The 15,698-nt window shown below is 50.7% G+C and overlaps 1 protein-coding gene across 1 annotated transcript in view; it reads left to right on the forward strand.

Moving 5' to 3' along the window:
• ap1s1 (adaptor related protein complex 1 subunit sigma 1) overlaps positions 1-15,698 on the forward strand; it is a 68,242-nt gene that overhangs the window by 30,886 nt on the left and 21,658 nt on the right. The window contains exon 2 of the mRNA XM_070863142.1: positions 6,221-6,399. Within this exon, the coding sequence (XP_070719243.1) occupies positions 6,221-6,399 (179 nt within the window). The remainder of the gene's footprint in view (positions 1-6,220; positions 6,400-15,698) is intronic.

Here is a 15,698-nt window from a genome sequence, read left to right on the forward strand (position 1 = left end):
GATCCTGCAAATCCCCTGGGAGGACAGGCACACCAGCATCAGTGTCCTCATCCAGGCTAACATCCCCAGCATTGAAGCACTGACCACACTCGATCAGCTTCGCTGGGCAGGCCACGTAGTTCGCATGCCGGGTACGAGACTCCCTAAGCAAATGCTTTATGTGGAGCTCCTTCACGGTAAACGAGCCACAAGTGGGCAGCGGAAGCGTTACAAGGACACCCTCAAAGCCTCCCTGGTAAAGTGCGACATCACCACTGACACCTGGGAGTCCCTGGCCGAAGACCGCCCGAGGTGGAGAAAGTGCGTCCGGGAGGGCGTTGAGCTCTTCGAATCTCAACGCCGCGAGCGTGAAGAAGTCAGGCGCAGGCAGCGGAAAGAGCGCGCAGCAAACCTGTCCCACCCACCCCTTCCCTCGACGAATGTCTGTCCCACCTGTGACAGGGTCTGTGGCTCTCGTATTGGACTGTTCAGCCACCAGAGAACTCACTTTGGGAGTGGAAGCAAGTCTTCCTCGATTCCGAGGGACTGCCTATGATGATGATCTATGGACCACACTCACCTCCTCCCACCCTACTTCATCTCGCCCTATCTGCACATTCCTTTCTTCCTCATGTACCTATCTAACTTCTGTGTGTCAGCCGTGGCTCAGTGGGTAGCACACTCGCCTTTGAGTCGGGAGGTTGTGGGTTCAAGTCCATCTTCGGGGACTTGAGCTTAAAAAAATCTCTGCTGACACTCCTAGTGCAGTACTGAGGGAGCGCTGCACTGTTGGATGAGACGTTAAACCGAGGCCCCATCTGCTCTTTCAGATGGACGTAAAAGATCCCACAGCACTATTTTGAAGAAGAACAGGGGTGTTATCCCCGGTGTCTTGGGGCCAATATTTATCTCTCAATCAGCATAACAAAAACACAGATGACCTGGGTCATTATCACTTGCTGTTTGTGGGAGCTTGCTGTGCGCAAATTGGCTGCCGTGTTTCCTACATTACAACAGTGACTACAACTCCAAAAGTACTTAATTGGCTGTAAAGCGCTTTGAGATGTCCGGTGGTTGTGAAAGGCGCTATATAAATACAAATCTTTTTCTCCTTAAATACATTTATGCCTTTCGCTTCAACAGTTCCACACTCTCACCACTCTCTGTGCAAAGAAATTTCACCTGAATTCCTTATTGGATTTATTAGTGACCATCTTACATTTATGGCGTTTAGTTTTGTACCCTCCCACAAGTGGAAACATCTTCTCTACGTCTGCCCGATCAAACACCTACGCAATTTTAACAACCTCCATTGGGGCAGCCCTCATCCCAGCGAAACAGTTGCTGCAAATAGGGGAGAGACAAAACAGAAGCTGGTGGATGGGTGAGAAAATGGGCAGAAATAAATCAATACTTTGAGATGAGATGTTAAACTGAAGCCCTGTTTACCCTCTCGGGTAGACCTAAAAGATTCCACAGCCACTATTCGGAGAAGAACTCCCCAGTCTTCTGGCCAACATTTATCCCTCTGCCATCCTAACTAAAACAGATTATCTGGGTCATTTATCTCATGACTGTTTGTGGGAGCTTGCTGTGCGCAGATTGGCTGCCGCGTTTCCCACATCACAACAGTGGTTACATTTCAAAAGTACTTCATTGGCTGTAAAGCGCTTTGGGCGCATCTTGTAAGATTTAGGAACATAGCTTGTATAGGGAGCTGCTGGGCTAGGCCGCCACGCTGCTCCTTCTGCTCACTGGCCTGCAACTCAGAATGCCCAAACACCGAGCGTCGGGGCTCGCCGTTTGCAGCTGCATGTTTATGTTGTAAGCTGTCACCGTAGCACCATCGGAGTAGGCCGGGGAGCGGAAGGAGCAGCGTGGCGGCCTGGCCCAGCAGGCTGAGCGGCCCCCGGCCTGCGAGCACCATCAGAGCAGACCGGGGAGCGGAAGGAGCAGTGTGGCGACATACCACTCCAGGGAGCAGCACGTGCTGGAGCAGGAGAACAACGGCAGCGAAGAGTGACATCACCAAGATCCAGGTCGGTGATTGGAGCGTGGGCAGACACAGCAGGAGCGGCGAGGTCGGGGCGAAGAAGCGGCGAAAGATTGTGGAGGGACGTGATCGGGGCCAAGGAGAGGCGAGGGCCCAGGGGCAGCACGGGCCAGCCCACACTGCGATATGTGTGCGCACGAGGTCCGTGCAGCAGAGCAGGTCTCCAGTCGTCCTGGTTAATCCTTGCCACTGGATAAAGACCTAGCTCTGTCAAGCCCGTGTGGTGGCTGGTGTGCAACCGTCGCCCCATGTTAAAAAAAATCCACGCACAAGCATCTTCCACCCTTCAATTGGAGTTCAGGACTGGAACATCGGGTCCTTCATTGAAACATCTGTGAGCTCTCGTGGAAGCAAGTCATCCTCGTTCGAGGGACCGCCTATGATGATGAGTAGACATACGACCGTGACAAATAGCTGGTACTAGTCCCGATCGGACAGACGGTTGGTGGCACAAACATATCTTATTTTCACCATCTGCCCTGAAACGCCTTCTGGGTCTTTTATTCTCTCTTTAGGGGTGGGCCTGGTGTAGGATATAGACAGGACCATTTAACCTGTGATATGTCGAGTTCTTTGTCCCGACTCTTGGGTGAGACGCCTCCTCTTCACAACCTTCCAAGGTCGGAGTCAGACAGGCCATTCTTGGCTTTCAGATGTTTGGAGCTGTCCGTTATCAGTTATTTAGGTTCACGCTGTTCAAGTCACTTCAGCTATTGTACCCTGGAATGAATCATTTAATTCTAACACCAGTCTGAATAGACATCTTAGTCTCAAGTTATTTCTTCCAATTCACGATTTCTTAGAGTGTATATAAGAGGCAAATTCTTTCTTTCATGCTTTCCCTGCTCCAAGACTTGAGCCCATAATCTAGGCCGGCACTCCAGTGCAGTATTGAGGGAGCGCCGCACAGTCGGAGACTCCGTCCTTTGAGTGAGGCCTTTCAACCGAGGCCCCCGTCTGCCTGTTCAGGTTGAGCAGGGAATTAATTCTCCCGTGGTGTCCCGTCAACGCCTCGATCGCAAGAGACGCCAACAAATACTGGTTAGCTGGCCGTGTGGCTCATCAGCGTTTGGGCATGTTTCTGGCACGGAATGTTTGCTTCATTTGCCGACGTTAACAGTCTCTGCAAGAAAACAAAGAACAATCTGTTGTGCAGTTGCTGAGTATATTCAAGATGGAGATCGCTAGATTTTTGGGCACTGAGGGAATTAAGGGATATGGGGATCGGGCAGGAATGTGGAGTTGAGGTAGCGTATCAACCATGATCTTATTGAATGGCGGACTGAGGTGATTTGCAACCCGAGAGGAAGCTGACTAAATTTTAAAAATCTTTTTATTAGTAACGCAACAACCTCTGCCATTGTCCAGCGCCATCTAGTAGGCAAACAGGGCATAGATTTAAAGTAATTGGTAGCAAGTTTAAAGGGGATTTGAGGGGAAATTTCTTCACCCAGAGGGTGGTGGGAGTCTGGAACTCACGGCCTGAAAGGGTGGTAGAGGCAGAAACCCTCACCACATTTAAAAAAAAATACTTGAATGTGCACCTGAAGTGCCGTAACCTACAGGGCTATGGACCGAGAGCTGGAAAGTGGGATTAGGCTGGATAGCTCTTGGTCGGCCGGCGCGGACACGATACAGAATCAAGTCTTTGAACTCTATATTCCATACTTTCTATCAATGAACCATGTTACATCAAAAGTACATACAAATACTGATAGAATGACAATGTAAACTCAATGACCAGCCACTCAACCTCCTGAGATTGGTTTATGGCCGCAATGGACTCTTGCCATGAATTTTATTCACACCTGACCAAATTGACACGTTCGAATGGCTTTCCTGTGGAGACCTCCTCTGCTTTGATCGAAACTTCAATTCACAACCCATGCTCCTCAGAAAAGCTGCGTGAACTTTTAACCCAGTGTGTGTCATGTCAGACTGAGCCGAAAGCGAGGTATTCCGGACTTTGTCACGCAGACCTCCGCGGTTAAATATGTACACTGGAGGTTAATCATTCTCCTGTAAACCGCCTTGCTTGTGAAAGTCTCCAGGATAGTGCCTCACTCTTTATACATCAACCAGGCGTGTCCATGTTGGGCTTTGATGTCTGAGCAATCGGCAGGCCTCAAATTGTCCGCCGTACATTGTTATTTTTTCCTCTCGGGAGTCGGGTAATATGAGACCGATCCGGGACTTGTCAACTCCTGTTACATTTATTCCCTCAACCAAAAAAAAAGAAAGAATTTGCATTTCTATAGCGTTTTTCACGACCTCGAGATGTCCCAAAGCGCTTTGCAGCTGCTATCTGAAGTGCAGTCACTTGTTGTGATGTAGGAAGACGCAACAGCCGATGTGCACAATGTCACTAAATGTAAGATTAACTGGTCATTGAAGTCACTGCTGTTTGTTGGACCTTGTAAAATAGTTCCGTTTGCCCTGTTTGTAATGTTTTGTCATTGTAAGAGCATAAGAAACAGGAGCAGGAGTCAGTGTTATGGCCCCTCGAGCCTGCTCTGCCTTTCAATAAGATCATGGCTGATCATCGACCTCAACTCCACTTTCCCGCCCGATTTCCATATCTCTTGATTTCCCTTGTGGTCGGAAATAAACTCTTGCAGTGTGAAGCACGTTGAGATCTTCCTGAATAAAACAGCAAGGTTTTCAATATGTCTGTCTTGTTTAATAATTTTATTTCATTTGTTATTCATTAAGGTCAGTAAAGCTCCCTCTACTCTGTCCCATCAAGCACTCCCAGTGCAGGTACAGCACGGGTTAGTTACAGAGTAAAGCTCCATCTACACTGTCCCATCAAACACTCCCAGGGCAGGTACAGCACGGGGTTAGATACAGAGTAAAGCTCCTTCTACACTGTCCCAGCAAACACTCCCAGTGAAGGTACAGCACGGGTTTAGATACAGAGTAAAGCTCCCTCTACACTGTCCCATCAAACACTCCCAGGGCAGGTACAGCACGGGTTTTGATACAGAGTAAAGCTCCCTCTACACTGTCCCATCAAACACTCCCAGAGCAGGTACAGCACAGGGTTAGATACAGAGTAAAGCTCCCTCTACACTGTCCCATCAAACACTCCCAGGCCAGGTACAGCGCGGGTTAGATACAGAGTAAAGCTCCCTCTACACTGTCCCATCAAACACTCCCAGGGCAGGTACAGCACGGGTTTTGATACAGAGTAAAGCTCCCTCTACACTGTCCCATCAAACACTCCCAGAGCAGGTACAGCACGGGTTAGATACAGAGTAAAGCTCCCTCTACACTGTCCCATCAAACACTCCCAGGGCAGGTACAGCACGGGTTAGATACAGAGCAAAGCTCCCTCTACACTGTCCCATCAAACACTCCCAGGGAAGGTACAGCACGGGTTAGATACAGAGTAAAGCTCCCTCTACACTGTCCCATCAAACATTCCCAGGGCAGGTACAGCACGGGGTTAGAGACAGAGTAAAGCTCCCTCTACACTGTCCTATCAAACACTCCCAGGGCAGGTACAGCACGGGGTTAGAGACAGAGTAAAGCTCCCTATGTCGGCCGTGAATCAGTGGGTAGCATCCTCACCTCTGGGTCAGAAGGTTGTCGGTTCATGTTGCATAAAAATGTAAGCTGATACTCCCAGTGCAGTCCTGAGGGGGCGCTGCACTATCAGATGTGACGTTAAACCGAAGCCCCATCGGCCCTCTCAGTTGGACATAAAAGATCCCTTGGCACTATTTTGAAGAGCAGGGGAGTATTTATATTATATTTTGAGTTGAGGTAGAGTACAGAATTACCATTCATGCCGCTTTGCAAGTCTCTCCATATTTGCAGATGACATACATTGAGGGTGTTGTCCAGCTGCACAGCCAGAAGTCTGAATGAAAAGTACGAAAGAAATTGCATTTCTATAGCGCCTTTTACATCCTTCGAACATCCCCCAGCTATCCACCAGTGAAGTTCTCCTGAAGCGTAGTCCACGTTGTAATGTGGAGAAACACGTCTGCCAATTTTTCACACAGCAAGCTCCCAGAGAAACAGCAACGTGATGAATGACCGGATAATCTTTATTTTAAAAGCGATGTTGGTTGAGGGATAAACATGGGGGGGGGGGCGGCGGCGGGGGAGAGAACTCCTCACTGACGGTTGGGTCGTAATGTCTGTCTCGCTGACTCTCCCTGGTTTTCTCTGGGTCCACAGATGCGCTTCATGCTGCTGTTCAGCCGCCAAGGCAAGCTGAGGCTGCAGAAATGGTACATCGCCATCTCGGAGAAGGAGAAGAAGAAGCTGGGACGGGAGCTGATGCAGATCGTGCTGGGGCGCAAGCCCAAGATGTGCAGCTTCCTGGAGTGGAAGGACCTGAAGATTGTTTACAAGAGGTGTGTACCCTACTTACAAAGCGTTTGCAGCACAGAAAGAGGCCGGTATTTATGCTCCACACCAGCCCCCTCCCACCCCTCTTCATCTCACCCCCATCAGCATATCCTTCTATTCCTTTCTTCTTCATGTGTTTATCCAGCTTCCCCGTTAAATGCATCGATCCTATTCGCCTCAACCACTCCCTGTGGCAGCGAGTTCCACATTCTCACCACTCTCTGGGTGAAGGGGTTTCTCCTGAATTCCCCATTGGATTAATTGGTGACTGTCTTCTATTGATGGCCCTTAGTTCTGGTCTCGCCCACAACTGGAAACATCTTCTCTACGTTAACCCTTTCATAATTTTAAGAACCTCTTATTAGGTCACTCCTCAGCCTTAGAATCACAGAAAATTACAGCACGGAAGGAGGCCATTTCAGCCCATCGTGTCCACGCCGGCCGACCAAGAACCACCCAGCCTAATCCCACTTTCCAGCTCTCGGTCCGTAGCCCTGTAGGTTACGGCACTTGAAGTGCACATCCAAGTACTTTTTAAATGTGGTGAGGGTTTCTGCCTCTACCACCCTTTCAGGCAGCGAGTTCCAGACCCCCTCTTCACCCTCTGGGTGAAGAAATTTCCCCTCTAAACCTCCCCCCAATTACTTTAAATCTACACCCCCTGGTTGTTGACCCCTCTGTTAAGGGAAACAGGTCCTTCCTGTCCACTCTACCCAGGCTGCTCATAATTTTATACACCTCAATAAGGTCTCCCCTCAGCCTCCTCTGTTCCAAAGAAAACAACCCCAGCCCATCCAATCGTTCCTGATGGGTATAACTTCTCAGTTCTGGTATCATTATTGTAAATCTTTTTTGCGCCTTCCCCAGTGTCTCGCAGTACTTTTTGTACTATGGAGACCACCATATGCTTCTTTATTCGAGGGTTAAGGGGTAGCGATTGGAATGGGATTTGGTGGAAATGTGACGATGTGAACCATGTTGGGGAGTCGCTGCTCTGGCCTTCGGTCTGTCATGTGCTCTGACGCAATAGAAATTCCACGGGAGAAGGGGGATAGGGTCCCATGGTTTCACTGCCATAACCTTGGATTGAGACCCGTTGACACCCCACAACTTCAAAGCCCCAGAACGCCTGATGATGCTATTTCACTGGCCATTCTGTCAGGCGACTTGCACGTGCTCTCCCTGACCCCTGTCGCCCGCGCGCCAATCTCTCTTTCCCCCATCCGCCGTGTGTGCGTGGCACTAACTCCTCCCCGTCCGTCTCGCAGACTGGCCTTCTCTCGCCGTCGCATCAATGGGTGCTGTGTCTCCCAGTGCCGTCCATTCTTGCATCGCTCCTTGTCGCCCACTCTCTCGTCACTCCCCCTCTTGCACATGCGCAAGTTCTCACTTGCCCTGCCTCGCGCACTCACTCATTTGTTTTCTCTGCTCGTGTTAGCATTCAGTCGTGCACACTCCCTCGAGTGTGTGCTTTCTCGTGTGAGCGCACTCTCTCCCTTTCTCGTGCGAGCGCTCCCTCTCCCTCTCGTGCGAGCGCTCCCTCTCCCTCTCGTGTGAGCGCTCCCTCTCCCTCTCGTGTGAGCGCTCCCTCTCCCTCTCGTGTGAGCGCTCCCTCTCCCTCTCGTGTGAGCGCTCCCTCTCCCTCTCGTGTGAGCGCTCCCTCTCCCTCTCCCTCTCGTGTGAGCTCTCCCTCTTGTGTGAACACTCCCTCTCCCTCTCCCTCGTGTGAGCTCTCCCTCTCCCTCTCCCTCTCGTGTGAGCTCTCCCTCTCCCTCTCGTGTGAGCGCTCCCTCTCCCTCCCCCTCGTGTGACCGCTCTCTCTCGTGTGAGCGCTCCCTCTCACACTCTCTCGTGTGAGCGCTCCCTCTCCCTCTCCCTCTTGTGTGAGCGCTCCCTCTCCCTCTCCCTCTCGTGTGAGCGCTCCCTCTCCCTCTTGTGTGAGCGCTCCCTCTCCCTCTCCCTCTTGTGTGAGCGCTCCCTCTCCCTCTTGTGTGAGCGCTCCCTCTCCCTCTCCCTCTTGTGTGAGCGCTCCCTCTCCCTCTCCCTCTTGTGTGAGCGCTCCCTCTCCCTCTCCCTCTTGTGTGAGCGCTCCCTCTCTCTCTCGTGTGAGCGCTCCCTCTCTCTCTCGTGTGAGCGCTCCCTCTCTCTCTCGTGTGAGCGCTCCCTCTCTCTCTCGTGTGAGCGCTCCCTCTCTCTCTCGTGTGAGCGCTCCCTCTCTCTCTCGTGTGAGCGCTCCCTCTCTCTCTCTCGTGTGAGCGCTCCCTCTCTCTCTCTCGTGAGCGCTCCCTCTCTCTCTCGTGTGAGCGCTCCCTCTCCCTCTCTCTCGTCTGAGCGCTCCCTCTCCCTCTCTCTCGTCTGAGCGCTCCCTCTCCCTCTCTCTCGTCTGAGCGCTCCCTCTCCCTCTCTCTCGTCTGAGCGCTCCCTCTCCCTCTCTCTCGTCTGAGCGCTCCCTCTCCCTCTCTCTCGTCTGAGCGCTCCCTCTCCCTCTCTCTCGTCTGAGCGCTCCCTCTCCCTCTCTCTCGTCTGAGCGCTCCCTCTCCCTCTCTCTCGTCTGAGCGCTCCCTCTCCCTCTCTCTCGTCTGAGCGCTCCCTCTCCCTCTCTCTCGTCTGAGCGCTCCCTCTCCCTCTCTCTCGTCTGAGCGCTCCCTCTCCCTCTCTCTCGTCTGAGCGCTCCCTCTCCCTCTCTCTCGTCTGAGCGCTCCCTCTCCCTCTCTCTCGTCTGAGCGCTCCCTCTCCCTCTCTCTCGTCTGAGCGCTCCCTCTCCCTCTCTCTCGTCTGAGCGCTCCCTCTCCCTCTCTCTCGTCTGAGCGCTCCCTCTCCCTCTCTCTCGTCTGAGCGCTCCCTCTCCCTCTCTCTCGTCTGAGCGCTCCCTCTCCCTCTCTCTCGTCTGAGCGCTCCCTCTCCCTCTCTCTCGTCTGAGCGCTCCCTCTCCCTCTCTCTCGTCTGAGCGCTCCCTCTCCCCCTCTCTCGTGTGAGCGCTCCCTCTCCCCCTCTCTCGTGTGAGCGCTCCCTCTCCCTCCCTCTCGAGTGAGCGCTCCCTCTCTCTTCCCCCTCTCGCCTCATCCTCCCTCGTGCATCCCTGACCTTCATACCCCTCTTCTTTCTTTTCCTCCTCCCGCCCCTTCTCCACTGACCAGCCCCATCTCTTTTCCTCCTCCTCTTCCCCCACCCCAGCTCTCTGTATGTAGATGGATTTGTCGGAGATGTTTGAGCTGCTGCGGACTGTCACCTCTTGGGAGTCAGCAATGTGACGGGACTCGTCTCCACTGCCGAGCCACTCACACTGAGCACAAGATTAACCTCAGACGGAAAGTTTTCTGTCTTGTAAACTTCTACATTAGCGGGCGGAAGGAAGTCTTGGCCTCCCTTAAATGCAGCTGGTTAATGGATTATGTTGTGTCAGCTTTCCAGTCAGTGATTCCTGCTGATCTTTTCTGTAATACTTAGTGTGCACAATGAGATAAAGTAAGTGATTTGTGATCTCTCGGTCCTGGGTTATTCATTATTGTCGATCATTTATCAGTTAAATTTGGACAATGGTTATTGTATCTGTACAACTTCCTTGAATTTCGACAGCCATCCTTGGAAATGTGTTTGCGGGAGTGATCTCGCAATGGCTGTAACTGCAGGGCCATATCCTCTGGCGTTTAGAAGAATGAGAGGTGATCGCGCGTATGAAATTCTTAGAGGGCTTGACAGGCTAGAGGCTGTTTCCCACCCTCCTGGCTGGAGAGTCGAGAACTAGAAAGACCCGTTACTGCCCGCTTGCAGCGGCCATGTGTTGGAATTCCGTGGCCGCTGCTTTGGGGTCAACTGGCCGCCCCGACCCAAATTCAGGTCGGGGATTTTCCGGCCTGGACCTGATTCCGCTCCGATGCCGATGACCGCCGCCAGTGCGTCATCAGAATGCGCACCACCGCGCTCTCTCGTCTGACAAAGACACCGAGCAAAATTTAGCTAAAAAAAAAATCGTTGCCCTGCCATGCGGTGCCCCCGACAGCTTTTTCTGTCGGTGCACCTTATCTGGAGTGCGGCGGCCCTTCAAGGGGAGGGCCCACTGCCGCGGCCGCCATGTATTTATTGTTGACGGCCGGCTTCCCGATCTGCCGGCCAGGTAATGCCTCCCCGGGTTCGGCCGGGCCGCCAATGGGCAGCCTAGCATCCCGTCTTGGGTGCCAGGCCGCTGGCCCGGCCGAACTTCTCCCTGGTGACCCAGTGGCCGAAGATTTAGAGAATGCCCGATTCTCTCCCCTTTAACGGAGGGGGCGAGAGCATGGTGACGCACACGCGCTGTGACATCACCACCGCTCCACTGCTGATTGACAGCGGCGAGAGTCCCAGTCCCGGCCCAAATTCAGCTCCTCAGCACTGCCTTCCTGTCTATCTCCTGCCCCCACTATGACCGACTTCCGATCCAACGTCAAAAAAAAAACCTAAGTGCTGAAAATCAACGATCCCGGCGGAAAAAACTTTCAAAAAAGAATAGGTGCACCAGCTTTCTTGTGGAAGTGAATTTCGGCCCAACAGTCTCAGGATAAGCGGGCGGCCATTTAGGACTGAGGTGAGGAGGAATTTCTTCACTCAGAGGGTGGTGAATCTTTGAAATTCTCTACCTCAGAGGGCTGTGGAGGCTCAGTCGTTGAGTATATTCAGGACTAAGATTCAAGACTGGAAGGCTGTTTCCAGTCGGATTTTGCAGTGCTCTCTGGTATATGTCAATGAGTTAGACTTCAATGTCGGGGGCATGATTAAGCAGGTAATACTAAACCAAAATACTGCGGATGCTGGAATCTGGAATAAAACCAGAAAATGCTGGAAATCTCAGTGGGTCAGACAGCATAAGAACAAGAAATAGGAGCAGGAGAAGGCCATACGGTCCCTCGAGCCTGCTCAGCCATTCAATAAGATCGTGGCTGATCTGATCATGGACTCAGCTCCACTTCCCTGCCCACTCCCCATAACCCCTTATCCCCTTATCGATTAAGAAACTGTCTACTTCTGTCTTAAATTTATTCAATGTCCCAGCTTCCACAGCTCTCTGAGGCAGCGAATTCCACAGATTCACAACCCTCAGAGAAGAAATTTCTCCTCATCTCTGTTTTAAATGGGCGGCCCCTTATTCTAAGATCGTGCCCTCTCTAGTTCTAGTCTCCCCCATCAGTGGAAACATCCTCTCTGCATTCACCCTGTCAAGCCCCCTCATAATCTTATACGTCTCGATAAGATCACCTCTCATTCTTCTGAATTCCAATGAGTAGAGGCCCAACCTATTCAACCTTTCCTCATAAGTCAACCCCCTCATCCCCGGAATCAACCTGGTGAACCTTCTCTGAACTGCCTCCGAAACAAGTATATCCTTTCGTAAATATGGAAACCAAAACTGCATGCAGTATTCCAGGTGTGGCCTCACCAATACCTTGTATAGCTGTAGCAAGACTTCCCTGCTTTTATACTCCATCCCCTTTGCAATAAAGGCCAAGATTCCATTGGCCTTCCTGATCACTTGCTGTATCTGCATACTATCCTTTTGTGTTTCATGCACAAGTACCCCCAGGTCCCGCTGTACTGCGGCACTTTGCAATCTTTCTCCATTTAAATAATAATTTGCTCTTTGATTTTTTTTCTGCCAACCTGCATGACCTCACACTTTCCAACAGTATACTACATCTGCCAAATTTTTGTCCACTCACTTAGCCTGTCTATGTCCTTTTGCAGATTTTGTGTCCTCCTCACTCATTGGCTAACGAACAGAAAACAGAGAGTGTAGGGATAAATGGTTCATTCTCTGGTTGGCAATCAGTTAGCAATGGGGTGCCGTAGGGATCAGTGCTGGAATCCCAACTATATTAACGACTTGGAGGAAGGGACCGAGTGTAACGTAGCCAAGTTTGCTGACGATACAAAGATTGGAGGAAAAGCAATGAGTGAGGAGGACACAAAAAATCTGCAAAAGAACATACACAGGCTAAGTGAGTGGGCAAAAATTTGGCAGATGGAGTATAATGTTGAAAATGTGAGGTCATGCACTTTGGCATAAAAAATCAAAGAGCAAGTTATTATTTAAATGGAGAAAGATTGCAAAGTGCCGCAGTACAGCGGGACCTGGGGTTACTTGTGCATGAAACACAAAAGGTGAGTATGCAGGTACAGCAAGTGATCAGGAAGGCCAATGGAATCTTGGCCTTTATTGCAAAGAGGTTGGAGTATAAAAGCAGGGAAGTATTGCTAAAGTTATTGGTATTGGTGAGGCCACACCTGGAATACTGTGTGCAGTTTTGGTTTCCATATTTACGAAAGGATATACTTGCTTTGGAGGCAGTTCAGAGAAGGTTCACTAGGTTGATTCTGGAGATGAGGGGGTTAACTTATGAGGTTGGGCCTCTACTCATTGGAATTCAGAAGAATGAGAGGTGATCTGATCGAAACATATAAGATTATGAGGGGGCTTGACAAGGTGGATGCAGAGAGGATGTTTCCACTGGTGGGGGAGACTAGAACTAGGGGGCACGATCTTAAAAAAAGGGGCCGCCCATTTAAAGCTGAGATGAGGAGGAATTTCTTCTCTGAGGGTTGTAAATCTGTGGAATTCGCTGCCCCAGAGAGCTGTGGAAGCTGGGACATTAAATAAATTCAAGACAGAAATAGACAGTTTCTTAAACTATAAGGGGTTATGGGGAGCGGGCAGGGAAGTGGACCTGAATCCATGATCAGATTAACCATGATCGTATTGAATGGCGGAGCAGGCTCGAGGGGCCGTATGGCCTACTCCTGTTCCTATTTCTTATGTTCTTATTGCTTTTCCTCCCATCTTTGTATCGTCAGCAAACTTGTTACACTGTGGGGAGGAAGCAGAGTTAACGTTTCAGGTCGACGACCCTTTGTCAGAACTGGAGAGTGTTCGAAAAGAACAGATTTTTAACAAGTACTGAAAGGGGGAGGGGAAGAAAGAATAAAAGGGAAGGTCTGTGATAGGGTGGAAGACCGGAGCGATTAGAGAGACAAAAGGGGATGATGGGCCGAATTCAAATGGTAATGCCAGGAGTTAGAAAAGCATTAGTCAAGATAGGGTGTGAATGGTGGGATAATGACCAACTGCCATTGGAGACAAAGAGAAAAAAAGAAAGAAATAGGCTCTGAGGGGGGCGGGCGGGGGCGGTGTGGGGGAAGGCAGCCAAAGCTTGGCCGTGTGGTTGATGGTGAGAAGAAAGCTGCGGACTGCGGAAAGATATCAGTGGACTGGTCAGGTGGGCAGAAAGGTGGCAAATGGAATTCAATCTGGAGAAGTGTGAAGTAATGCATTTGGGGAGGGCTAACAAGGCAAGGGAACACACAATAAATGGTAGGACACTGAGAAGTGTAGAGGAACAAAGGGACCTTGGAGTGCATGTCCACAGATCCCTGAAGGTCGCAGGACAGGTAGATAAGGTGGTTAAGAAGGCATACGGAATACTTGCCTTTATTAGCCGAGGCATAGACTATAAGAGCAGAGAGGTTATGCTTGAACTGTATAAAACACTAGTTAGGCCACTAGTTCTTTATACAGTTCTGGTCACCACATTACAGGAAAGATGTGATTACACGAGAGAGGGTACAGAGGAGATTTACGAGGATGTTGCCTGGACTGGAGAATTTTAGCTATGAGGAAAGATTGGATAGGCTGGGGTTGTTTTCTTTGGAACAGAGGAGGCTGAGGGCAGATCTTATTGATGTGCATGAAATTATGAGGGGCTTAGATAGAGTGGACAGGAAGGACTCCTTGCCACTGGACCGAGACCTCACTCTGTCAAGCCCGTGTGGTGGCTGGTGTGTAACGACCATCACTCCTTTAAAAAAAAGTCCATGCACAGGCATCTTCCACCCTTCAGGATGTAGTTTGGGACAGGAATATCCGGTCCCTCATTGAAACACCTGTGAACTCATCCTTTTTTGGCGTAGAAGCAAGTCATCCTTGATACGAGGGACCGCCTATGATGTTGATGATTTCCCTGAGCAGAGAGGTCAATAATCAGAGGGCATAGATTTAAAGTAATTGGGGGGAGGATCAGAGGAAAGTTGAGAACTTTTCTTCACCCAGAGGGTGGTGGCGGTCTGGAACTCGCTGCTTGAAAGGGTGGTAGAGGCAGAAACTCTCACTGCTTAAAGTACTTGGATGTGCACCTGAAGTGCCATAACCTACAAGGCTACGGACCAAGAGTTGGAAAGTGGGATAAGGCTCAATGGCTCTTTATCGGTCGGCGTGGACACGATGGGCCAAATGGCTTCCTTCTGCGCCGTAAACCTTTTGGGCTCTAAGGGGAATCAGGGGATTTGGGGATTGGGTGGGAAAGTGGAGTTGAGGTCGAAGATCAGCCGTGAACTTAGCGAATGGTGGAGCAGGCTCGAGGGGCTATGTGGCCTCCGCCTCCTACATTTATTTCGTATGTTCTAATCACCCAAGTTTATATTCATTCTCGGGATGTCACCGACAAGGCCAGCATTTATTGCCCATCCCTGTGGTACAGTGAAGGAGCTTGCTAGGTCAGTGCGGGACAGGAGTCATGTACAGACCCAGACCAGGTAAGAACGACAGGCCTCCTTCCCTTAAAGGACATTCATGAAGCTGTTGGCTCCAATTGGCAGCCTTATTCCCAAGTTCCACTGTGGCCGCATGTATTAAAGGATTTGAGAGGGTCGATCGAGGGAGAGAGAAAAATACTATTTCCTCTGGCCGGGGGGGGGGGGGGGTGAGTCCAGAACAAGGGGGCGTCACCTCAACATTAGAGCCCGGCCGTTCAGGGGTGATGTCAGTTAGCACGTCTTCACACAAAGGGCAGTGGGAATCTGGAACTCTCTCCCCACCAAAAAAGCTGCTGAGGGCAGGGGTCGATTGAAAATTTCAAGACAGAGATTGATAGAATTTTGTTCGGCAACGATATCAAGGTATACAGATTAAGGAGGGCAAATGGAGTTAAGATGCAAATCAGCCGTGATCTAATTGAATGGTGGAACAGGCTCGAGGGGCTGAATGGCCTCCTCCTGTCCCAATGTTCACATACGGGAACGGTGGCATAGTGGTTACTTTACTGGACTATTAATCCCGAGGCCTGGACCTATGCTAAGAACGTAAGAAATAGGAGCAGGAGTCGGCCATTCAGCCCCTCAAGCCTGCTCCGCCATTTAATAAGATTGTGGCTGATCTGAGCTTGGCCTCAACTCCACTTCCCCGCCTGCTCTCCATAACCCTTCACTCCCTTATCGCTCAAAAATCTGTCTATCTCCACCTTAAATATATTCAATGACCCAGCCTCCACAGCTCTCTGGGGCA

The sequence above is a fragment of the Pristiophorus japonicus genome, chromosome 20, assembly GCF_044704955.1.
Source record: "Pristiophorus japonicus isolate sPriJap1 chromosome 20, sPriJap1.hap1, whole genome shotgun sequence".
Classification (NCBI taxonomy): Eukaryota; Metazoa; Chordata; class Chondrichthyes; family Pristiophoridae; genus Pristiophorus; species Pristiophorus japonicus.